The sequence below is a fragment of the Artibeus jamaicensis genome, unplaced genomic scaffold (assembly GCF_021234435.1).
Source record: "Artibeus jamaicensis isolate MK-2021 breed Jamaican fruit bat unplaced genomic scaffold, CSHL_Jam_final contig_490, whole genome shotgun sequence".
Classification (NCBI taxonomy): domain Eukaryota; kingdom Metazoa; phylum Chordata; class Mammalia; order Chiroptera; family Phyllostomidae; genus Artibeus; species Artibeus jamaicensis.
The window spans coordinates 19,895,789-19,919,976 of NW_026521861.1; the positions used below are offsets into that span (position 1 = coordinate 19,895,789).

Here is a 24,188-nt window from a genome sequence, read left to right on the forward strand (position 1 = left end):
ACAAGACCCTGTGGATTAGCTCTGGGATATGTGCGTCCTCAAGTCCGAATGGTTGAAATGGGGTGGAGTTGGAGATGCTGGAAACTTTCTTCATGTCAGGTCACCACTGATCTCCTGGTGGAGGGTGACTGGCTAGAAACTCGTTTTGCTCAGGGCTAGCGACTGCAAAGCGCTCTGTGACCAAAAGAGGGCTATTGAGAATCGATCCCTCTGTGGCTGGGCCACCTGACTGAGCCGGAGAAGCCAGATGCCAGGGGGCAGAATCTGCACCTGGTACCTTGCCTGGAGGGCCAGGGCTTGGCCTCACCTCCTCCTTGTAGTGCGGAGGCTGCCCCCCCAACCAGCAACCCTCTGGGGGACACTGGGCCTTGGGGGTCTGGTGCCCTCACCATGCATTTCCTGGCTCGCCACCAGCTCACTTTACCGGCACTGCCGTCTGTGCCCTGCCCAGACCATGGGCAGCAGGGATCCAGCAGGTTTGCCAGGGGATGGGGGAGGGAAGGCCAGGCCATGTGGACAGAGGCCGGCGGGCCTCGGGCACTGCCTCAGAGGCTTGGGCCCCGAGCAGGGCGGGCTCATTGTGACAGGGCAGTGCACCACCCAGCCCACACCGTCCTGCCTAGCCGAAGGGCTGAAGGCCACAGCGTCCTGGCCCCGAGTCACTAATTCTCAAATTTGCTGCTGCACCAAGTTCAAAACATGGGCAACAGAGTGCAGCCTTCTGTGGTGAACTTGGCATTTCTCCCTCTAAAGCCCAGTGGACACTCAGGGCAGCCTGTGGGGAGAGGCTCCGCCCTCCCAGCCGCACACAGGAGGGGCCCCTCTGAGGACGGGCGTGGCTTCTGTGGGTCCCAGGTGCGGGGAGGAGGGCAGGCTGTCTGCCACACCGACGCCTCCGCAGCCCCGGGTGTCGGGCTGCTGTAAGTCTGGGCTCTGAGTGAGTCAGCATTTGTCTCGCACACTGCCATCCGAGTTCTTTCTTTCTCCCCTATAATGGGACTCCTAAGGGGGCGTGGCTTCCCCTGTGGATTAGTTGTTCTGGACTGGCATAGCTCTTACACTTCAGCGGCATCTTAACCAGGGCTGTCCAACCTTTTGGCGTTTCTGGGCCACGTGGAAGAAGAGTTATCTTGGGCCACACATTAAATACATCGTGACATGCAATTGCAAAAAAAAGTCTCGTCGAGTTTTAAGTAAATTTACGATTTTGTGTTGGGCCACATTTACAGCCATCCTGGGCCACATGTGGCCTGTGGGCCACAGGTTGGACACCCCTGCCTTAAACTGTTAGTCTTTGGACATGAAAATAAAAGCCATCAATTCATTCAAACTATAAGTGTGGTGTGAATTCCAGGCCAGGCAGCTGAGTGTTAACCAGCAGGCCACCTTGCAGGCCCGCATGGTGAAGACCCACCCGGCCGGCTCTGTGCTCAGACCGCAGCCAGGAATGGCTGGCTCTAGGCTCAGGATGGTCTGGACTGGGGCACTGCAGAGGGACCCAGGGGAGCAGTCCGCAGGGCGCCCTAAGAAACAAGCAAGCATACATACCCTTCCCGGTGGGCCTCTCCTTTCTCCAGCTCTTGAATGACCCCCAAGAGCACTTTGATGGTCTCTTGGCTGGAGCTGATCAAGTTCTCCATCACCTGAAGCTGTGCTTTGAGGTCCACCACTTCCGTACGAGGCACAATTTGTTGGCATTCTTCACCCACAGCGACCGCTGTCGGACAAGGCTGGTGCTCCGGCCCCGCTGGGGCCATAGTCAGCAGGGGCTGGTCACTACGTGTGGGGGACAGGCACTGTGTTGGGGGCGCCTGCAACCCGTTGGGGTGGGCGGCCCTGCTCTGCTCCTCGGTGGCCGCTGGGCCCAGGGACCACGCACTCCCGGTGGCAGAGTTTGACAAGGCGGGCTCACGGGCCTTTGTGCCAGGGGCAGGAGTGTAAACGGTGGCCACCTCCGTTTTAAACACCCGGCCATGGGCTGAGGGAGCGGGTTCCTCCGTGTCCGGCGTGTCCCTGTCCTGTTTTGCCGCCCCGTGCGGCTGGTAGTCGGGCTCTCGGGGAGGCGGCCGGGGGGCATTGTGGAGCGGTGCGTCTGGGCAGCTGCGCACGCCAGTGTTCCTGCACGGCTGTACACAGTTGACCCCGGCGGGTCGCTCCAGCGTGTCCATGTGCTCATGGGAGTGGAACACCAGCGCCGTTGTCGTCTGCACCCGGCCTGCAGCCCACGGCCGGCCCTCCTCTCCAAGCCCCCCCTCGCCCTTGTCTTTCACATCTATGACAAACCCGTTGTTCTGACTCTTAAAGGCCTCCGAGGTGGGGACGCTTCTGACGGTCCCCTTTTTGCGGTCTAGAGGGAAAGTCTGGTAACACTTTTTAAGGTCTGGCGAGGTCTGCACGCCTGTGCTCTTGGTGACGTTGGGGATGGACCTGCGCGCTGGCACCGTCATGTACTTGCGGTAGGCTGCCCGGTGGGGCACGGGCCGGGCCTCCCGCCTCTCGGCCCCCGGCCCTGCAGGCAGCTGCGCGTCCCGCTGCTCGCTCTGCGCCTCGCAGATATCCTTAAACCGGACCTGTAGGGCTTTGTTCCGCTTTTTGATCTGCCGGTTGGGCTCCAGGGCGTACTTCATCTCCAGGGCCAGGCAGGCGGCGGGTTCCACGTCGCTCTCGGACGTCGCGAGCGCGCATTCGCCGGCGTCCTTACTGACCATGGTTCCTGCATGGGGACACATTGATAGAGGTGTCAGGGCGGTAGGCGCGCATACACACATGCACACACACACACACCCGGCAGCCCCGGCCCACGGGAGCCTGAGTGGCGCCTGCCCGCTTCCTAGTTATCTTTACACAGGTGAGGTGGTCTCCACGTGGGGGGACTCAGGCGGAGTGTTGCTGGCAGGCACAGCCGGAAACCCTTCTCCGACATGAAAGCCCCGCATCCTGTCCACGTGGGACGCACTCGGTTTCAGTTTGATCGTCAGGCATGTTCCCCGCCAGACAAACCTGTGTTACTACTACAGTCATCAAGACGCCCAGCGAGGCCGCCTCCTCAGCTTGCAAACGATCGTTTCACACACACGTCTCCGCTTCCCGGGCAGATGGTTTTCCGAGAGCGATTTATTTGGTTTGGGTTTTTACTATTTTTTGAGGATGACGTGATTAATCTGTAATTGGAATGCGAGAGAATTGCTGTTTCCTCTTAAAGAGTTCTGGGAGAGTCCAGCCCCTGGTCAGCTGAGCGCAGAGCACCCTACGTCGGGGAACCAAAATGACCTGGGCTAGGTGAGCTGCTCCGGACGCCGCGGGACAGCGGGCCAGGCCACTGCACGGGGAAGCCATGGAGGACACCTTGTTGAGGAACGGCGTGCACCCGGTAGGCAGACGCCGACCACGAGAAGGACACGGGTTTCCCTGCATCTGCAGAGGCAGAGTCAGCGCCCCTTCCGCCGATTCCACTAAGAGTGCTGCTTCAAAAGTACTTCTTTAAAAAACTATTCACTCTGGAATCAAGTGTTGTGTTTTGATCACCACCTCTGGGAATGGAGACAGTGGTGGTGGTTTCAGAATCTGAATCCTGGAAGAAAATAAAATCACGGGGCTTTATGTTTGTTCATCAGGCAGATTCATCTTGGGCGGAATTATTAAGTGCGACTAGAAAGAAGCAGGTGGCCCAGGGCTCCTCTTGGGGACAGTGGCGGGGTAAATGCTGTCACTCTGTTGGGCAAACTCCCAGCTGTGTGTGGCCCGTGGAAGAATTTTCTTGGGGGGTTGAGCACAGCGAGAAACAGAAGTGTATAGTTGTTGAGTTAGCATGCACTCTTCCGCCCTACGTGTCACAAAAGAAAACAGAGGGGAGGAGTCTGGGGAGTGTGGGTTCCCAGCATCAGAACTCCGTGCGCCTCTGGGCACTGTCACTGACCCGAGCCACCCACCGAGAGGGAGCCAAGCCAGGCTGGGGGGGTGGAGCCTGCCCGGCTGCCAACTGCCTGCCCTGCCCTGCAGCATCCGGAGGACCCAGCCCACAGATGTCTCACGGCACTTCTTGGAAGTGCCACGGGAATGGGAACACCTGTGGCTGCCACTCCAGGTGGGTGTATGAACCACCAGGTGCTTGGGTCCATCCATGAAAGCTGTCCCTAACACCTTCAGTGCCACGTGACCCGTGCCCAGGAGGAAGCAGGTTCAGAGAGGTTGTGTCACTTGTTGACACCACACAGTAAGGAAGACATACAGGCAGGTGTTTGTCACACAGAGAGGTGGGATGCATGCTTAGTTCCTTCTGTGACAGGACTGCCGGCCAACAGGAATGGTGGTGTGGCCCAGGGAAGCGAGGGGGGGCCCAGAGCCCAGGTCCAAGAGTGCACTGTTGGGCAGTCCCCCTGCAGGCCAGGGTGCCATTGCATTGACCTCAGCCCCTCAGGCCAGCATGTGGCAGAACCTCACCAGCGCTCCCAAGCAGAAGGTACAGAGAAAGCCCAAGTACGGCATCGCTGCGTGCAATGAGCTGGCCCTCCCCTTAGGGGACATCACAGTCGTCTGTGCAGAGTCTGGCTTAGATTAAACCGGGGCTTCTCGGCCTGGGCACACCTGGCACTTCAGGCTGGGTGTAGCTCTGTGGTGGGGGCTCTCCTGGGTGGTGGGGGACATGTACCAGTGTTCTGGCTTCTGCTTACGAGGTCCGAGGAGCCCCCATCCCCAGTATGACAGCTGGAAGGGCCTCCAGATGTTGCCATGTGACCCTGGGGCATAGCCACCTGCCACCAAGAACCTCCACATTAGACATTTTCCCCTCGGGTGGCCCGTGTGCAACCCGAATGGGGAGGCTCGGGAAAAAGCAAAGTGAAGGACCAGGAACAGACGGCAGGTGCCCACCTCCCAGGGGGCAGAGGGGTCCTGAAGGGGCCTGTTCTGAACCCTTGTCTGGAAAAGCCCCCACTCTGGGCCGAGCCAGCAGCGGGCACTTGCTCACCCCTCACCCCAAAGCCGCTGTGTGTCAGCTGACAAAACAGTGACTCCCAAACAGCCACGGCACGGGGGCCGTCAGCAGAAGCCAGCAGATAAGACTTCTTTGGTCTTCGATGCATCACTGGACGCTGAGGGTACTTGGGACCCTTGCACTCTGAAACGCCAAAATACTGAGCAGTTGTTCAGAGAAACGCCAGGAAATAGCACAGACGGTGCCCTGGCCCCGCTCGGGGAGGACTAGGTCGCGAGCCCTGGCTCCCCCACCACGGCCTCCGTCACCCAGGTGTGTCTGCACACGTGCCCCCTTGCCGCCGAGGACCCTCACGTGAGGGGGAATTGGGAGGCGAGGGCATCGTTACAAAAAGCAATTTACCGGTAATTTTTCAGCCTTTTCCCTGCCGCTGTTGAAAAATGTGTGTCTGAATAAGTTTGTTCTACGATGCTATTCATCATCACGCTTTGCCAGGAACTGCGCCGAAATAATTTTCTTATATCAGTGTGCTGGTTTGAAAGACATTCTGAGTGTTGGACTCAACCATCGAACTAGTAAAATAAATTTAAAAAATTAATTGCCAGTGGCAAAAGAATAATAAAAAAATATCCTAAGCACCTCTGTGTTTTACAGGGAGTTGCCAATTATATAAAAATCGTTTCCTTGTAAGTAAAAGCAGCGGTGGTAAAGAGGAATTCCTAAAAGTTCAGGTGGTGGTGGCTGGAGCTTTTCATTCAGTGACAGTGACCGAGTTTGTCCTCCCTGGATGGGTAGGGAAGACGCCAAGGAGTTTCTGCAGTGGACTTACTGAGACCCCAGATAAGGCTGAGTTCCTTTGGATGGCCGGATGGCATCTTCTAAGGCTTTTCCTGGACATTATTAGGACTTCCTGTCACGTTAAGGCAGACACCTGCTCCCCAATAAGAAAGTAGTGACTTCGTCATGAAAGAAAACAGGGCAATCTGTAGGTGAGAGTGCACAAGACCCATGGGACCTTCTGGCACACGCATTCCTACACACGAGTGTCCACCCGTTCCAGGTGAGGCCATCGTTCAGGCCACGTGCTCCGTGTCCAGACCCGAAGCCAGCACCCTCCTCCTCACCCCTTTTCGCCTTCTCCTCCCTCTCACGGCCGCCTCCCGGGGGCATCTTGTTCTTCTCAAGCTGCCGAAAGAGAGCCCGTGATGCAGGAGGTTTCTCTCCACCTGCTTCCCGTGTCCCTTTGAATCCCACGCGTGAAACCACCATCCCTGTCCTGGGAAACATAACCTGCCACGAACCACGATGAACTTCCAAAAGCATCCAACAGCTGGCCGGTCCCCTGGCCCCAGGCCACCCTGTACTGTGTAGGGCGCAGGCTGTGCAGAGGGACACCCTCCGGGTGGGCCCCAGCCACACGCCGGGCTGGGAGCACAGGCTTGGTGTGGCCTCCTCAGACCGCCCGTGAAGCCGGCGTGGCATCACCCGCCACAGCGTGCCTTGGCGGGGCTGCCCCACAGAGTGTGGGCTCTGGTTCCCGAAGCTAATCTCATGGCTTTAAAGCAGCAGGAGCCTGGGAAGCTTATGTTTCTTACAAAAGTTGTGTTTTAGAGCCCACTGGACTGGGTTTTTCCGAGTTGGGAGTGGCCTGCCGTGGCTGTGCCTTTCTGCCCCAGGGAGCGCGGGGTGGCGAGGAGCTGCTTGGAACGCAGATGTCTTAGTCTCCCTGGAATTAAGTTGCACGATCAGATGGGAGTTGTAAATGTATAAATCCTGCACTTGCAGACTCGTGATGGAGAGTCCTCTCCGCCTGCCCCTTTAAACTGACAGCGCGCACAACGAACGTGTCTGTCCCAGCTGTGCCCGGTGGTCTGGAGAGGCGGCCGCACGCCCGACAGTGGGTCGGTGGCTCGTGAGCTGTGCGTCCACTGGTATGACAATCGAGTGGTAGTCGTGGGGAGTGTTTAGCGTCACAGGAAAACCACTGACAAAAACAGCGTTAAGTGAGAGAGAGCAGTCTGCCGCATTCCACCGGAAGACAGTGAGCGGACAGGGTCCTAACCGGCTCAGGTGGCCGCTCCGGTTCCCGGAAGGGGGACTCGCAGGGGTGCTGCGTTGTCTGCCAGCCACAAAGCCACGGGCAGAGTCTGTCCACACCCGAGGCAGAATGGCAGGGCCAGGCCTCCAGGGAACGGGAACACGTGCATCAGAATAAGAAAACCCCGAAATCACTGGATTTGGGTAGAAATGGTCCCCCAAGGTCATCCTTTATTATTTCAAGGAAGCCTTGATTATGTTGGAATGCATTAGAAAGAAATGAATTTCAGAGTATTGATTGACTGTGTGTGTGTGTGTGTGTGTGTGTGTGTGTGTGCCCGTGTATACAAGTGTGTTCATCTGTGCTTATGCACACGTATACAGGTGGGTGTGCATGGGCTGGGCGAGCCAGTGAGCGTTCAGTGGAAGACATACATCCGCTGTTGGGATGAGACGTCTGTGTGTCTTCATTAGAAACTGGATGGACTCGACCTGTCGCCTGTGTGGGTGGTCTGAAGGAAATGCCGTGGGTGTCTCAGCGGACGAGGGAACTCCGTGGGTCGGCTCTGTCGTTCCTATTCTGGCACGGGTGGACAGAGAGGGGCCAGCACAGCCCGGGGCTGGGGTCCACGGGGCAGACTGCAGGCGCCCGGCGGTGGGGGCTGGCGAGTGGCACCGCCTCGCCACACCGCCCCAAGTCCCATCCCTGCGTGGAGAGAAGCTGGGCCAGCCATCGGATGAGTCTACAAAGGGACCCTCTGACGGGGCTGGTTTTTCCAGCGGCCTTCCTGCTGTGGAGACACCTTGGAGTCGAAGATGCTGGCTGGAGCTCAAGAGTAACTGGGTCAGCATTTTCTCCATATGCCGAGGGAATGCCTGAATGTTCGGGCGGGGGCGGGGTGGGGGGAGTGAAATGAACACGCTGGTCTTTAACACGCGGCTTCCCAGATGGAGACGGAGGGCGGGGGAGGCGAGGCAGGAGCTCCCTGGGAGGCGATCCCCCTCCTGGGGTGCAACGGTTAACTGCAAGGCCTGCCTCACGGGGGAAGGATCCCTCCCAAACAGGCCCTCCTTTCCTCGGGGCACAGCTAACTGCTTATAGATTTTGGACAGTGTCTTAGTTAGATCATGATCCTGTTTCATTCTCTTTAATACACTGAAATGACATTTTTCCAGAGGTTCGTTCTCTTCTTCAGGGGTCGCTAATTAAGGGGACTGAGATGGGTGGCTGAGTGTTTAGGGACAGCGCTGCCTGGCTGGGCGCTGCAGCTCCTGCAAGGAGGCCCACCGAGGGCCCCGTCTGTCCTCCAGGCCCGTGGGGTCCTGCAGGGAGACTGCTCTCAGCGTGGCGGGGCAGGTTCTGAGGCAGCAGGAACACTGTCCTGGGTCGGGCCCCGGTTCGTTCACATCTGTGATTCCAGAACACCCAAATCAGCCAACAGAAAACCTGTAGTAAGTCCCTCCAGCCCCAGGACGTCGTAAAGCACTGTTGCCCCCTGGCTGCCCGCTGACCCGCGTCTCCCGAGTGGGAGCCGAGGAAGCTGCGTGGGGTGTGGCCTCGAGGGTGGGCAAGGTCCGGAAAAGACTGGCCCTTCCTGTGTGTTTCACTGCGTGTTTGGATCTCTGAGTCTCAGCTTCTAATGATGTTAACCCTTGCTCGTTTTTCTGTGCAAGTGGGGTTTAAATTAGTAGGAATGAATTAGCAACATTTTATGAAATTGGAGAAAATCAACTGGAAAAACATGCTGCCTCCAAATGGGACGTTACCTCAGTGTGAACAGTTTTATTTGCAGCATTTGGCTTTGCTAACGAAGAGCCTCCGAAAAGACTGGTTCCTACAACCCACCACAGTCGTACACGAGACCGGCAGTTCCCCTCCCATCCCCCGGGGCACGGCAGTCACAGAACGTGTGGGACACGCAGCTGTGCGCACGGCTCGCAGGCGCATTAGGTGATTGTGGCCAATGCCCCAGGTGCTCCGTTTCCTGGGTGGTTCCGGGTCATTTAGCCACAATCACCTGGTGGTTCGGGGCCCACAGCACTGGCAGTTGGGGGACTGCAGGAGAGGTGGCCTCACTTTCTTTGACTCTATGGAAGGCTCACTCCCGCGCACACACGTACCTACCGCAGTGGGTTCTGGGCGCGTTTTGCCTTTTTAATGAACTATGACAAATCCATATGTGTTTTTTACTAAATGGTATGTTTTGACTCATGGTGTATCTGAAGCTAAAATTAGAACATTGATTTTTCCAAGAAATCACTACATCAGAAGAGACTTTCCCCTGCAGCTTCTCCCAGTTGAATCTCAGGACCCCACATCAGGACACCCGGGGCAGGACTCCCACCAGGAGTGACCCGTTTGCTACAGTTGAAGTCACTCAGCATTCAAGGCACAATCTGTCCTTCGGACCAGGCCATGTGCACACCCATCTGTTGCCATCACAAGAGACCCGCTTGCATTTTCCATGGTGGCGCCCCCACAACCCGCTGCGTTCCTCGGCCTAGCCATGGAGTGGGCTTTACAAGGCCTCGGGTTCCCCGTGGAGGTAGCAAGCCAGGAAAGTGGGTGTCTCTCCCGCCAGCTTCCTAATTGTAAGTGGACAACAGCCAGGCACAGAGCAAGTCCTCCCCTGGGACCCCCGGTGCACAGTCCCAACAAAAGGCCAGAGGCAGAGTTTGTGTGTGTGGTTCTCCCGCCGCCGTGCCAGCCGTGGTCCGTGCAGATGGGCCGCCTTAGCTGCATGTGTCCGGACTCAGGTCTGGTTCTCGGGCTAAGAATGAGGCAGGGACGGTTTAATCTGCATGGAATAAGGGGCATGAATGAAGACCCGCCACAGGAAGTAGGCGAGCCCCTTCTTTCCGCCCAGTGCATCTGATGGGGAGCTGCAGAGTTTGCCCCGCCAAGAGGGCTGTTCCTAGTCCAGACGGGACCCCAACTAGGCAGAGAAAGTGTGTCCCCCTGGACAAGGGACCTGGCAGAATGTTCCTGGGAGCAACCGATAGTTCCTCGTTGCTGGTGCACTTAGGGCGAGTCTCGGCCATCAGGGCCTAAACCACCCTTGTGGGGTGCGGGGAGGAAAAGAAATCACATCGAAGGTGTCTGTACGTCGCACCCTTCAAACCATGACGCCCAGATAGCTGTTTTGTTCCTTAAATAAATCCTACTTCTTCTCAAACCTGGTGTTACCTCCCTTCCCACCAGGTCAGTCGGGTCAGTTCCCCCATTCTTGCCTTCACCAACAGCCGCCGTGACCCTCTGTCTCGTCCGTGCATGACGAAAGTAACTCTATCAGAAAAGGACTTGATGTCTCCCCCACCCCCACACCCGTCCTTGTACATAGGAAGCTCAGCAGCGTCTCTGGTGGCCTGGAGGACTCGGTGGTCCTTCCTGGGGGGCGGTCTGGCACAGAGCAATGGCCCGAGGCCCTGGGGGGCCCCTGACCCCCCCAGAAATGTAACTGCTCTGCTCATATGGGCCGAGCCTGCAGCGGATGTGCCCAGTGTGAAGTGCAGGACCAAAGTGGCTCACAGGGGCCCGGAGGGACTGTGCCCCAGGTCGGGACAGTGTGGTCCCTCACCCCCGTCGTTCCGAGGACACCCGGCAGGTGCGGCACTGCCTTACCAGCCTCGTTCCCCATTTCATCCCCTCTACCCAGTCCCCGCCAAGTCCCAGGGGTTTGCTTTATCTTCCTGTTGCTTCACCAGGCGACGGATCTCTTCCCTTCCATTCCCACCGTGACCTCGGTGTTCTCGAGCCCTTGTCCCGGGCTCCCTACCCCCGCCGGCAGGTCCCGCTGCTCCAGCATCCGGTGCCGTACCTGCCCTCTCTGCCAGCACCTACGAGGGTCCCAGTTTGGTAGCGCTTCCCCAGGCAGGTGTTTTTTAGTGAAGGTTTGCTAGAATCTTTCCCACGCGACACATCACTCCAGCTCCCCGAGGGCTGCTCAGAACCCGTCTGCTGAAGTCACGCGGCTCCCACACTGTCTCGAGGACGCACCACGGTCACTGCCAGCTTTGCGCCTTCCCCTCTAGTGGGTTACGCTCCAGGACTGTGCCCCTGTCCTCCTCTGCCATAAGCAGTTTCTTTGTGAGGGTTCAGGCCTACTCCTGCCTCCCCTGGCCACCCTCGTCCTTGTGGCTGCTGTCACAGGCCCCTGACCTATGTGTCTGGGTGACCCAGGCACTGCGCCAGGAGCCGGACACACAGGAATACAAGGCATGAAAAGACACGATGTGTGGATCACACCCGCCCACGGTGCTCAGATTGTCATGTTAAAGGAAGAAGAATGTGCCGGAATGTCCCCAGGGTGGCCAGGGCAGCCCTCACCGGGGAGACACACTGAATAGGCCTGAGGCACGAGTCCCTTTTCTTTCGCGTGTCACTTCTAACACAGATGTGAGTGTCTGCAGAGCAGTCCCCTCCCCGGCACCTCCTGTCTCCTGAACTCGGTCAACCGCCCATCCTCGCCAACTCCTTGAAGAAGACACTGATGAGCAGCACAGCGTCCTCCCAGCTGGGGCCTTGCCCGTGACCCTTCCTGAAGGCTCGGGAGGGCTGGATGATAGCATTGGCTTCCACGGATTCTCTCTGGAGAGCCTGGACCTCTCGTCCGGTGGGACGTGGCTGTGCTGACCCCCGGGCGGGCTGAGGATGAGCTCCGTTCGTCTGAGTACAGCCACGTCCGGAGATCGCTCTCCTGACTGTGGATCGGCGATCTTGAGCTTGGCTGTCATGCAGTATTGCTTTAATTTTTTTTTTTTTGAGTGCTGATGGAGGACAGAGAGATGGCCCACACACTCACGAAAGTGAGTAGATGGTACAGAAGTTATGTACGGTTTACGTCTCGTCGTGAATACATCGGGCCCTGACCACGTATTTGTTGCAGTGAACGAGACCTGCCAGGGAGCACGCGCCCGGAGCTCCGCTGCCATGCCCAGTGTTCCTCCTGGGGGAGGCACGCAGTTGTGGCAGACTAGATGAGGAATTGAATTCGCAAATCTCGGCAGCTTAGGACAACACGAGCATTTCGGAGTGTGGAATCTTGGCTGGCCCCAGCCTCGTTACGGGACTCAGGGTGACACTGTAGAGCGGGGGCACCACAGACCTTCAGGGGAAGATCAGCCGAGCCCCCGAGCGCACCTCTGAGTCGGGGGACTGGGGAGCGGAGTGCGTGTTGGCACCAAGGTTTTGAATGAAACAGATGACTTCTGTTGAGGACACAGAATGTAGAATTTTATTCAGTAAATAAAATCAGTGATTAGAAATATAATTCTGCACTCTGTGTCTGTGAAGATGAGCATGGAGAGGAAGGAAGGGAAATGAGCTGGAAAGAGAGACAGCAGGAGGGTGAGAACCAGACAGACAGACACAGGACTGCAGCTCGGGACAGGCGGTCCAGGTCAGTCCCATCCCACTCGCTGGACGGGGGCAGAGACACCTGTCCTGCTGATGGATGGGCCGCCCCGCCAGGTTTCCTGCCACTCCTAAGGGGGGCAGTTACAACACCCCATCCCCTCCCGCCCAGAATGGAACTGGACAGCTCCTCCAGGGACAAAACAGCAGTCCGGGCGTGGTCAGGCCCCCACGGGTGGCTGTTCTGTGAAGCGCAGGTTTGTTTCTGGGCTCTGCCTTCTCACCTGCCCAGCAGCTCCTTGGAATGGACAGCCTCGCCCTTCCGCTGTGGGAAAGGGAAGGAGAGCCGCAGGATGAGGCTGTGCAGGCTGGGGGGGGAAGGGGGGAGACGTTAGCGCCGCAGTGGGCGAGCTGGGCCGCGATGGGGTGGCTCTGCGTTAACGCCATAACCCTGCAGATACGTTTCCCAAGGCACATGCATGCCTTTGAGAACCTCAAACGACCTCTTTGCACTTCGGCCTTCTGGGAGCTTTGGCAGAGAGCACAGGTGCTGAGGAAGTGGGCCTTTGACAAGTCCTGTGTTTGTTTGTTTCTTTGTTTCTTAAGAAAGCAGTTTGGACACAGAGAAGACTCTAACCCAGAGGGAGGTTGTAACGCCATGGGGAGGAAGATAACATGCATTTTCCCTGCCTGGGCCTGGCTCTCTAGAAAAACCCACGGGTCCCCAGCCCAGTGCCCATTTCTGGGGACAGGCGCGGGGCGGCGGGGGCTATTTTAGGCATTCACCTGTGCCCAAGAGCCACAGCCCACGCAATCCACTTCACTGCTCTTCCCCACCCCCAACCCTCTTGCGGTTTCCCGCCTGGTCCCCAAGGCTCAGAGCAATGCGTGGCGAGAAGAGGGGCCCTTGAGTGTTCACTGAGTGACAGGACGAACGAGGGACGTCTCTTCCAGGGGAGTGAGGTCGGCCGGCCCCTTCCCTCTTTTCCTAAAACGAACCTGGGACCCAGCCAGGTTTGGGGAGATCTGCAAAGGAGCGCAGCGGCTGTGGCAGGGCGCCCTGTCCGAGGCCTCGCGGGTCTCACCTGTGTGTCAGCCCTGAAGGCGGGCTCACCTTCGGGGGTGGGGGGTCACGAGTCAGCAGTCATGGTCAGGTTTACACTACAGCTCCTGTGCACTGATTATCGAGTGACAAATTCCAAGTAGGCCACCCCTGGCAGGTCCATGGCAGGACCGAGAGGACACACCTTTGTTCTTCGGAGTTTCTGGTGGACGGGACGGAGCACCCAGTCCGTCCCTTCCCAGGACCCTGCGGCGGGAGGCAGCGCCCCACAACTCGGGTCCAGGCTGAGGTCACTCTTGGTGCCGGTCTTTTTTGGTGGGTGATGCACACGTAGGACTTTGTACGTTGCCCAGGGGTCCGTCCTCACGGTCTTGTGTTTAGCACCCTCACCTTCGCAGTCTGTCCCTGACACGGCGATTCCTGGCCCTGTGGCCTCCTGTGATTCTGAAGCGCTGGACTTTAGACACCGACTACCCGGTTCTCAGTCCTGGCCCTCCCACGAAGCTGCCCAGAGCACGTCTGTCAGCTGGGACAGGGGAGGTGACGCTCTGAGCTAGCAGCCCATAAGCCCGGTACCGTTCCCCACCATGCGTGCCTTCTCTGTGTCCTCCACACACCTTTGGAAGGGCACATTCCCAATGTCATAAACTTGGGGAAACTGAGGCTCTGCCCCGCAAGTCGGTGCCCGTGGTGACGGGCAGCACCCGGAGCACAGCCCCAGCCAGTGCCGCCCGGACACGGCCCTCCCACCGCTGCAGGCGGTGCCCACGCAGCCCTCAGGATGTGGTCCTGGTGCTGGTGCTGGTGCTGGTGCTGGCGATGAAGTGACGAGGACAAGGGCACCACAGCTGGGAGCATGACGTGTATAACACAGATGACGCTGGATACATTCCTTGAGAGAAACACGCCGGAGAGCCGCCTGGAAGGTCTCCACCGTGAACGACCCAGGAAAGCGTCGTCTTTTGTTTCATTGCCGGACACGCAGTGGTCGTTGTCACCTACTCTTCAGATCTGGGGTCGGAACCGATGCTTCAGTGGGGAGTTTAAACGGCCAGTAGGAGCGTCCGGAGAGCCCGGAGCCCTGGATTACGGCCCATTCTCCACCACGGCCATGCCCACAGCAGGAAAGGGCCCCCATGAGCTGCCCCCACTGCCCCCCAGTCCAGTGAGAACCTGAGATGGGGTCAGAGAGCTGCAGTCCCCTCTTTCAGCCCAGCCGGGGGACGCCTGCCACACTAGCACATCCGGGAGGCACAGCTGATAAAGGGGAGAGGTCCTCAGAGGAGGGTCAGTACTACCGAGGGCGCTGAGTGTGCGGAGAAGAACAAGGCAAATGAAGCAAAAGCAGGAACAACTTCCTGCTGACCCCTGCCATGAGCACAAACACGCGGCACTCGGCTGAGAAAGGTCCTCGAGAAGTCCAGTGAGAACCGCAGCGTGGAAGCGAGAAACTTATCTTTTTCAGCATCACTTTGACTTTAAATTCTCTGTGCTCACATGAGGTCTGAACTTCTCTTGGGGATGGTTCCTGGCCACACCCATGAGCTATTTGTCTCAACGGCACAACAAACAGGAAACTTTTGTGCCACGCGATTTCAACAAGGAAGAAAGAAGAAAAAAGGGGAAAGCAAGCCTTTATGTAACACTCTGGTATCGATTAAAACAAAGTGACAGATGGCCAGGCCCGGCCCATTGATCGATGGGCAGGAGTCGTGATGTCAACGAGAGGTGAGGTTGGGGTTGAGAAGCAGGCCCTGCTGCTTCCGGAGCTGACCCCGGGGGCACCCCAGGATTTCGGTCAAACCCTAGCTCACGCTGCTTTCATTGAGGCTGTCAGTCAGCACTGGGGGCATGTAAGTACATGAGAGCATTTAATTTATCTCAGAGGCAGGCTGCGTTCCTCATTTCTTCTCGCTGATACTTTCTTTGACACTAGTACTACCTCAGTGAACTCCAACACATTCTTTCTTTGCAAGTTCAGCTTCTCCCCATGTGAATTCCCCAAAGGACACTCTAGGGCTGAGTTTGGTAGCAGGAAGTCCCACATCTTTGATATACTGGCACTGCGAAATTTGGAAGAGGAAAGCTACAGTCCAATCTGGATTCCCTGCAAAACCACGGGCCAGGTTTACTGTGAACGGCCCCCTTCAGTATTTGTCCGTGAACCTGTTACTAGATAGTGCTGTTCCTAGTCCTTTATCATTTCTCAGCATTGTGAACCCTTGGTCCGCCTCTCTCCTCTTTGAAAGCATCCCTTGTGGAAGGCCTGAGAGGTCAGAGATGATGAAATGCTCTAGCTTTGAACTGGGAATAATACCGTTTCTAGACTCCAGCTCAGATTACTAACGGCGCACATCTGTCCCCAGAAACCCGCCGTCTCCCCAGCCTCTCTGTTGTCATTGATGCCGCCCACCACCACCTCGAGTGCCCGGGCACCCCCTTTTCATTCCTCTGCCTGTCACCACAGTACCAGGGTCTGCCACTGTGGTGTCTCTGTCACAGCAGCCCCCTTATGTCCGTCCCAGGGCCGTGAGTCCTCCCCGGTCACTCCCTATGTACTGGGCTCCAGTGTTCCTTCTCTGGTTTATCTCCACCCAGACGTTGTTTCCTGGAAAAGTCCTATTGTCGGAACCTCCTGTGGTCCCCTGCCCCCCCCCATCCTGCTGGTTTCCTCCTTCAACTGGCTTCATGCTGCTTTTCCATTCACTCTCCCACCTCCAGCCTGAGCCCTCCCCGCTGTCTCCTCCCATTCTTCCCCACAAGTCCCCCGATCTGAGCACCTGACCACTGGGCAGAGCCCCAGGACGCGCGTGCGTGCTGGGCGGGGGTGTCCCCTCTCCTCCGGGTCTCGGCCGGGCACCACTCCCTCTGGGAGCCTCCAGAGGAGCCCTCTGCCCCCTCCCCATCCTGGACTGGAGCTTCCCGAGGACCCACCCCTCGAACTGGCGTTCCTGCCACACGTCCGCACAGGCCAGGTCCTCTATAGACAGAGTCCTGTACCTAAGTCCCCTGTGCTTGTCACTGCCACCACTGAGGCTCTAATGTGAAACCAAGCAGGTGTCACGAAGCAGCACGCACGGGGTACCCTGCAGCGGTTCCTCAGCTGAGCGGCTGGAGCGAGGCCCCCGAGCCTCAGCCCCCCCCCTTCCGGAAGATGGAGGCCAGAGAGCAACTGTTATTTTTGAGGCTGCCGGCAGTATTTTCGGCCTCCCATCATCTCCTTCCCGTGTCCCTCGAATGCCATCATCTACTGCAATTCACTTTATGCCCAAGGCTAGATTATTGGGGACTGAATTGGAATTTTCCATAATAACTGCAATATAAAGTTTGGCCAGCATTTTGCCTGCTAAGTTGGGTTTTTGGTTTTTTTTTTTTTTAGTTTCTTCTCCCCTATTGTGGCTTGAGTTGTGTCACGTGGTGGCCCCACAGTGTGAAAGTGTGGTCCCCTGACAAACTTCTTAACGACACAGGCTCACAGGACACTTTGCATCTTCAGCTCAGTGCTCCGTAGAAGCGACCCTCCCAACTGATGGCTCTGGGGACGGTTCCTTCCGGATCCTTTTGAAAGATTGTATTAGTCAAAAGGTGAACAATTTAGAAACGTGGTTTTGTTCTTGTCCCTAACGCGTTCTTGTCCCTTTTCTGCATTCCGGTTCACTTCCTCCCTGCCCCAGTTCGAGCCGGGAACACACCATTAGCAGAGGGACTCGGAGCTCTCGGGTTAGAGTGTTTTGTTTGGACCTAGACCGACCCACGGAGTATCACTCCATAGCATCTGTGCACACCTCCTCGTCCCTCCACTCGCCCTTCAGGGTGCGGATGGCATCCACGGCGCATGGGACTCGACTGTGGCCTGACAGTACTGGTGGCTCATAGCCCGAGGGCTCTGAAAGACTGACCAGGAGCGGATTTGGAACCAGGAACTGTCTCTGAAGTCACAGTTCCTCTTTCTCCGAGAGTTAAGAGTCTTGGTTGCTTAGAGACATCCTAGCACCCCCGCTTCTGAAACAGATGCGTCGTCACGCCAGGTCCAGTGGTTTAAGCCCATACCTGGTGTGCCTTCCTCCATAACGTGACATGGCATCTAAACGGCTCATGTTTAGGAGTCTGGGTCCCCATGACGCGGCACCAGGTGTCTGTTCTCTACTTAATCTGTACGTGAAACATACTTTGTACATAAACTGATGAAAAGTTACAGTGTTTTACCACGTTTGTGGTCTAGGTAAGCTCAAGTATTAGATCAAAAGGCTCATCCAAATGTTTGCCTGCGAATTTCATGGCAATAAAAATGTTGCCATGTCATATCTCAGTCATCCTAAATTCTGCCTTAAAATATTGAAGTCATTCAATAATGCTATGAAATATTAAAATCAAATCTGTGAGGAGACGAACAAGGATCTGTTGCATGAACGATGTGAGTGGATCCCGGGCTGAGGGATGAAGGGCCCCGTGGAACTGGGGTGGGGACAGGGTGTCACGTGCACGACAGAGGAGTCTGAAGTGGCCGTGCCCGGGGGGGTCCGAAGGACCTCGCACTTCCAGGCCACTGCGGCCGCCCTCAGCCTTGCATCGTTCGGGGGTGGCCACTGCTGGCTCGAGTGTCGGCCTGCTCGTGCACCTGCCGAGGTCTCTGGCGTGCCCAGGGCTTTAGAGTCACGCAGGCTGGGGGACGCTGCCTCAGCCCCGGCTCACGGGGGTGCCGCCGTGGCCCGTGGCTGCGACTTCTCCATCGCCGTCCCCCCCAGGTGCAGCCTGGCCTCAGCCTCCCACAACAGAAGGCACAGAGGTAGGTGTTTCTGTGAATGCGTCAGCCCTGGCCGAGCGCAGGCAGGAGAACAGGAATGTCTGGCTAAGTGGGCACATCTGTCCAGCAGCTCCGCTGTGCTCCACTGCGAGTTTGGAAAATCGGTTTTATTTTCTGACTGCTTATTTCCACGAGTGGGAGTCTTCCTGGTAGACAGATGCCTTTCATGCAGGAGGCTTTCATTCGCTTACTTATTTACTTAATTTCCTTTTCCTTAACAGAGGGAGAAACAAAAAGCAACAATCCCCTCTCCTGCCCTGGGGGAAGCGACTGTGGGAGAGGAGCGGAGCCCCGGCATCAATAGATTAAGAGAGCGTCCGGCCTTCCAGAGGGCTTTTGAAAAGCTCTTTGTGCAAACAGGGAGCTCTCTGGCTTTTGCCTTTCTCTCACCCGGGCTTGGTGCTTCTCAATAGGATAATGGGCCTGGTTTAAGTCAAAGCCCAACGTCTTAGTCACAATAATGAAAACGGAGCCGTGGCAACCCTAGCAAGTTTAAAGGCATACCTTGCTTTCCAAGGGCGACCTGTCTGTGATTAGAGGTCTTTCATGTAGCCACAGACATTGAACGGACCCCTTCCATCTGTAAGGAAATGAGGAATTTTGTGAAGTGGAGATGGGCTCCAACTCTCCATAGCTAACATAATTTATGCCAAACCATGCAATTAGTGGTCGCTATGCTAGACGTTTTTTTTTTTTCCCCTCCAAACGCGCCTCTCATAAAACCCTCGTGAGGAGCAGTGCCATCTAATGTGGGTAGTAAACATGCAGAGGAAATTATTAATATCTGGGGAGGCACGCAGGTGGCAGGAAGTCCATTTCTCCTTGGAGCTGCTTGTGCGCCTTTGCTCATCTTTCTTGCCCCCCAAAAAATGGCAAAGATAAATAGGAACTTTTCTCTGAGAAGTAACAAGCAACAGGACATGGATGTAACAAACAGCACGACGGGTAAACACCTGCTCTTCCTGCCTCTGCAAAGTGGATGGTGACTTTTGGCTCCGTCTGTAGCATAGACTGATGAAGGTTGGAGCATGTATGTGCTGCTCACTGGGGAAGGCCCCGGCGGGCAATCGGGGTGCTGGTTTTCAGTCAGGTTCCCAGTCCTGTAACCTTGACATTTCCTACTGGCACATGGAAAGGTAACCCCCCAGCAAACCCGTGTCCCCGGGAAAAGCTGCCCGCGTGCGCTCTGGCCTCACCCTCTGTCTGGAGACTTGCGCAGTGATGGCCCGGGTCCCTGGCCAAGGCAGGGCTAGCCTCAAGTTCCTGCCCACTCCGGCCAGTTCACCTCGGGAGGCTTCCGCAGGATTTGAGCGCGTAAGCACACAAGGTCAAATCAAACGGCTCCAAGGCTGCTGCTGGCTCAGGGGCCTGACCTGGTTCCCAGCCCCCAGGCCCAGACCTGGAGCAGGAGAGGGGCCGGGCCTGAGTCCCGCTCCGTAGATGAGCCAAAGGCACCCGTTTTCTCCCCTGTTTACTCCAGAAGCGCCCCTCCTCCCCGCCTGCTGGCACCCCTGAGCCAGGCTCCAGCTCCCTGTGGCATATTTTTGGGTCGTAGAATGCTGAGGTCACAGGGATAGGCTCTTTATCTGAGAAATGTTGACACCAAGCATGAACCAGCAAGATGCACTCTGGCTCTTGACTTTGGGCTCCAGGCGCTGCCCCGGCCCAGCCCTGGCGGCCGGCACAAGCCCTCCTCCCTCCTGCCCTCGCCTGCCTGCAAGCCTGCCTGCTTGGTCTGCAGCGCGGACTGGTCTCCCGCGCCTGTCCTGTCTGACTCCGGTGCCTCAGTCCAGAAGCCCCGAGGGCGCAGACCTCGGCCCAGAGCCCCTGGGGAAGGTGCCAACCAGACCGAGCCCTGGCGCCACAGAAGGAGACAGGCATTTCACGTGGGCATCTGCCTTCCCTCCTGCTGGCGCCTCTCCCCACGCAGCCACTGCCAGGGCCCCTCTGCTCAGACTTATAGCCCCCTGAAGTTAATCAGCCTTACTTGCCAGTTTGCTTTAGTTTAGAAAATACTTAAAAACTGGAAACATTCAGGGCCACAGCTGCCCCTGATCCCTCCAGTTTTGCCTGGCTAGGGCTGTCGGACGCTCCCCAGGCTGTGGCGTTTGTCAGGCACCCATATCGCAGTCACGCAGCCCCGCTCCTCCCTGGCAATCACCAAAGTTGCCGGATGCCCCTCGGTTTTCCAGCCACACCAGATCTAGTTGCATAACCTCGCCCCCCACCCCCACTTGCGCCCGCCCGGTTCTGGTCCGCTCCAACTGCACCAGAGCGTCTGGCCCCCAGGGCCACCGAGTCCTCGCTAAGCCCCTCCGGAGGCGAGTGCGAGCACCTGCGCCGGGTCGGTGCCGTCAGGGCGGTGCTCTGCCTGTGGCCAAGTGCAGGGAGCACCGGGCTCGGGAGGACGGCGTGCGGGGCTCCGCTTACCTTCCGCTGCTTACAGTTAAGTCGAGGTCGGCGCAGCGCCTGGCTGGGGCATGTCTCGCCGTGGACCCGGGCAAGCCTGGCGCGGCACGGAGCACTCCGGACAGGGCATCCGCAGGGAGGCTCGCGGGGCTGGCTTGGGGGAAGGTTCAGCTCCAGGGACTTGGCCGGCTGCGCGCCCCTTACCCGCCCCCTCCACAGCCACGGGCCAGGCCCGCCTGGCCGGCCCCCGCGCCGCAGCTCGCGTCCCTCCGGCCCGGCTCAGCTACGCGCACGAGGAGGCAGAAGCTCCGCGGGCTCCGGGGACGCCCGCGCGCTCGCTAGCTGGCGGCGTGGTGGAGCCAGCCACAGCCACCCGGCTTCCTGCTCCTCCGATGTCCTCATTTACTGCAATTGTCTTCGGGGAGATCTGGGAGCCTGGGCCGGGAGGTGGGGGCGGAGCGGGGGAGGGAGCTGGAGGGAAGTCCTTGCAGCGGCCCCCAGGTCCCAGCTACTCCACGGAGCCTGGAGGAGAGGGCACCGGAGAGCCGCGCACGCCCGCTGCCTGTGCGCCCGGCTGGCACCGAGGCGGGCGGAGCCCCGGGCCGCGGGGGCGGGGTGGGGGCGGTGCAGGGCCAACCGTGCGTGTGGGGTGGGGGATCCGGAGGGAGTGAAGGAGCCCCCGCCCGCTCGCCCGCAGACGCTGGAGCCCCAATCCGAGCTGGAGGAGGCGGTGGAAGGAGCCGCCAGCGGCTGCCGCCTGCGCGCGGGGCTCCACCGCCGTGCGTCCTCTGGGTCTCTGGGCTGTAGGCGGCGCTGTGAGGCCCTGGAACTTGTTGAGTCTACCCTGGAGCCGCCTCTGGAGCAGCTGGAGGGCAGCGGGGCATCCTGCACTTTCTCTAGGGAGGGGATGCTGAGGAACCTGCACTGGGGTTGTCTCCTGTCCCACCAGCCTGCCCAGTCCAGTGGGACTTTGAAATCCAGCCGTCCCTGCCCCCTCACCTGAGAGTTGCTGTGGAGATGAGGGTCAAGGGCAAGTTTCCTTGTGGATTCCACCTGGCGTTAGCCCCAGTAAGTACAGACTGAGGACAGGCTGGTTGTGAGTGGCCTGGGGAGGGAAGCGCCTGCTAGGTCTGCTGCCCCCTGATATTTAGGAATACTCCAGAGCAGGCAGGCCACCGCCCCTGCTAACCAGGACCTGTCCCCCACCCCCCAGCACACACCAGCGCCCGCAGTGTGCTGGGCACAAGCCACATCTGTCTCAGGGCAAAGTTAAGCCCAAATGGGGAGAGATCTGGAATGCACAAGGAACTGCACCCCCACCCCGTACCCCTTCCTCCAAATCTACCAATAAGTAGGTGTTCTGAGCTCAGAGCAGCTGGCCAGGGGCCGCTCTGGTTCCTGGAAGGCAGGCCCTGGAACCTGGGCCTGGGCCCCTGCATTTTCTCAGGCTTGGGTTTGCAGCTCATCCTCCGGGGACACACTCGCCAGCAGCCACGTTCCTTAGTCTGAATATCTCTCAAGGAAGGACAGGGTCACAGTGGATCCAAGGGCAGTGACAGGCCTTGGGACGCAGTCGGGATACCACGTGGGGACTTGCCGTCCCTCACCGCAGACACACACAGCTGCAGGTGCACATAGCTCCGCAGGCACAGCCCGGGTCCCTGCCCCTAGTGGCAGCCCTGTGACTGGGACCCGGCCATGGCTCCGACCTTGTTTCTGAGCTGAACTGAGCCCAGCACTGTGCTTCCCTTGGTGTCTCTTCTTTCTGATTGCCTTTGTGTGGGTGCTCGGGGTGACATTGCAGAAGATATTCCAGAAAAAAGCCATCTTGAAGTCCCCTTTCTCCTATTACCTCTCAGCATTCTGGGGGACAGCAGGTCTGCCATCCTCGGACTCCCCAAAAGGGGGTCCTGACCTGCATTCCAGCTCCGGCCACCCGGTCTGTTTATTAGCCCTTCTTAACCCAGGTCCCCCAAGTCGGGTTTCTAGCCTATTTACTTCCCTGGCTGGCTGGTTGGTGATGCTGGTGGGAGTTGGCTGGAGAGACAGGATTCTTCTATTCTTTGTCATTTTAGGTGATGCGTGAGCAGCCCTGGAACCCTGGAACTTGCTGTTCTGCCAGGAAGGGAACCGATGTGGGGGATGTGTAGGACTTGGGGACATTTAATGCCAGGTGGGAGGGATCATCCCCGTAGCTGCCTCCAACTCTGTCTCTCTGGGGACATGCCGTGGTGGCTGTGGGCTCAGGAATTCTGCCGGCTGTCCGGGGACTTTCTGCACACACCCTCATGACTTCCAATCCCTCGAGTCCAAGCCCGCCCTCCGTCTCTTACACGGAATCTTACATGATTCCTGCGCATCACGCAGCCAGGAAACTGCATTTGTGCTGCGGGGGTGGGAAGCCAAAACCTTGGGGGCCCTGAGTGAAAACAGATACACGTAAATGCGCACCATGCAGCACAGAGCGGAGCCACAGGTGGCAGTGTGAGCCAGCTGGACGGTGGCTCTGGGGACAGTGCAGTGGGACGGCCCTGTGATGTCTGATTCTAGGGAGAAAATGAAAAGCTGTGATTGGCAGGTTAGGAGGCTCCATTTTTATGGGAGGGGAGTTTTATTGGACTTCGTAGTGCCGTCAAGACCACTGTGAGTCGTTCAGCCATCTGCGGGACTTACAGCTGTTCCCCAGTCTGTTAAAATCATGGGTAAACCCCCCCATTTTGAAGCAAGACAGAATTTGCCTATTGCATTACTCAACGGCATGTCTTCAACTTCACAAGAGTGCAGATCGGTGAAAAGTGGTCTCACTCGACCTCGGGCTCTAGACAGACACTCCCTGTGGGTGAGGTTGGCAGGTCCTGGTGCTGTTCCCGGGAAGGCGGTGCTGTGCTGGGGGTCGGGGTGGGCTTCACCGTCCCTGCACACGAACCTCCGGGCCCACGAACCTCCGGGGCGCACTGACCATCTAACACATGAGAGGGTGCATGTGTTTAGGGTCTGGAATGGATGATGATGGTCAGTGTCCCCAGGAAAAGAGTTGAAGTTCATAGAAAGTAGATTTATCTCAGGAATCACTTAAGTAAAAATCAGTGTCTTATATTTTGCTTCACAGTTTCGCTGAAAAAGACCTTGCAAAGGGAAAAATAGCTGGTTTTTAAAGTAGGGTTTGCTGAGAGCAGAAGCCTCCATGGAGGCTTCTCCAATGGAGGCAGAAGCCTCCATTTTTACTCTCCCCTGAAGAGTAAAAATCACAAAGTATAGGAGGCGCGACTAAGAAAGCATCTGAGTTTCTCTTCCTTCGCTCTCTTCTCAGACGTGTGTGGGTGTCAGGCAGAGAATGGCTGCAGTTCCAGCCTGTGGTTTAGTGAGTTCCGATTTCCCCATCGAAAAGGACAGGGACACACGCGTCACAGCTGCACAAGGACGTTCACGGGGCCCCGGCCCGGCAGCTTGTTTAGAGCACTGTCCCGCACACTGAAGGGCTGAGGGTTCGATCCCTGGTCAGGGCTCACTGGGGAGGCAGTCGATCGATGTTCCTCTCTCACATTGATGTCCTCTCTCCCCTCCCTTCCTCTCCCTCCAAAATCAGTAA

The 24,188-nt window shown here is 57.7% G+C and overlaps 2 protein-coding genes across 4 annotated transcripts in view; one reads left to right on the plus strand and one right to left on the minus strand.

Annotated features, from left to right (window-relative positions):
* Window positions 1–21,151, minus strand: part of INSYN2A (inhibitory synaptic factor 2A) — a 47,684-nt gene extending 26,533 nt beyond the window's left edge. Inside the window, exons 1-2 of one of the 2 annotated variants that reach the window (XM_037159104.2) lie at window positions 20,621–21,151; window positions 1,549–2,713 (exon numbers count right to left, since the gene is read on the minus strand). In XM_037159104.2, the coding sequence (XP_037014999.2) occupies window positions 1,549–2,708 (1,160 nt within the window). In that variant the 5' untranslated portion in view covers window positions 2,709–2,713; window positions 20,621–21,151. Of the gene's footprint in view, window positions 1–1,548; window positions 2,730–20,620 lie in introns of those variants that run through there. The other variant, XM_037159103.2, reaches the window with a different exon arrangement.
* DOCK1 (dedicator of cytokinesis 1) overlaps window positions 1–24,188 on the plus strand; it is a 364,555-nt gene that overhangs the window by 180,205 nt on the left and 160,162 nt on the right. The gene's annotated exons all lie outside the window — the stretch shown is intronic.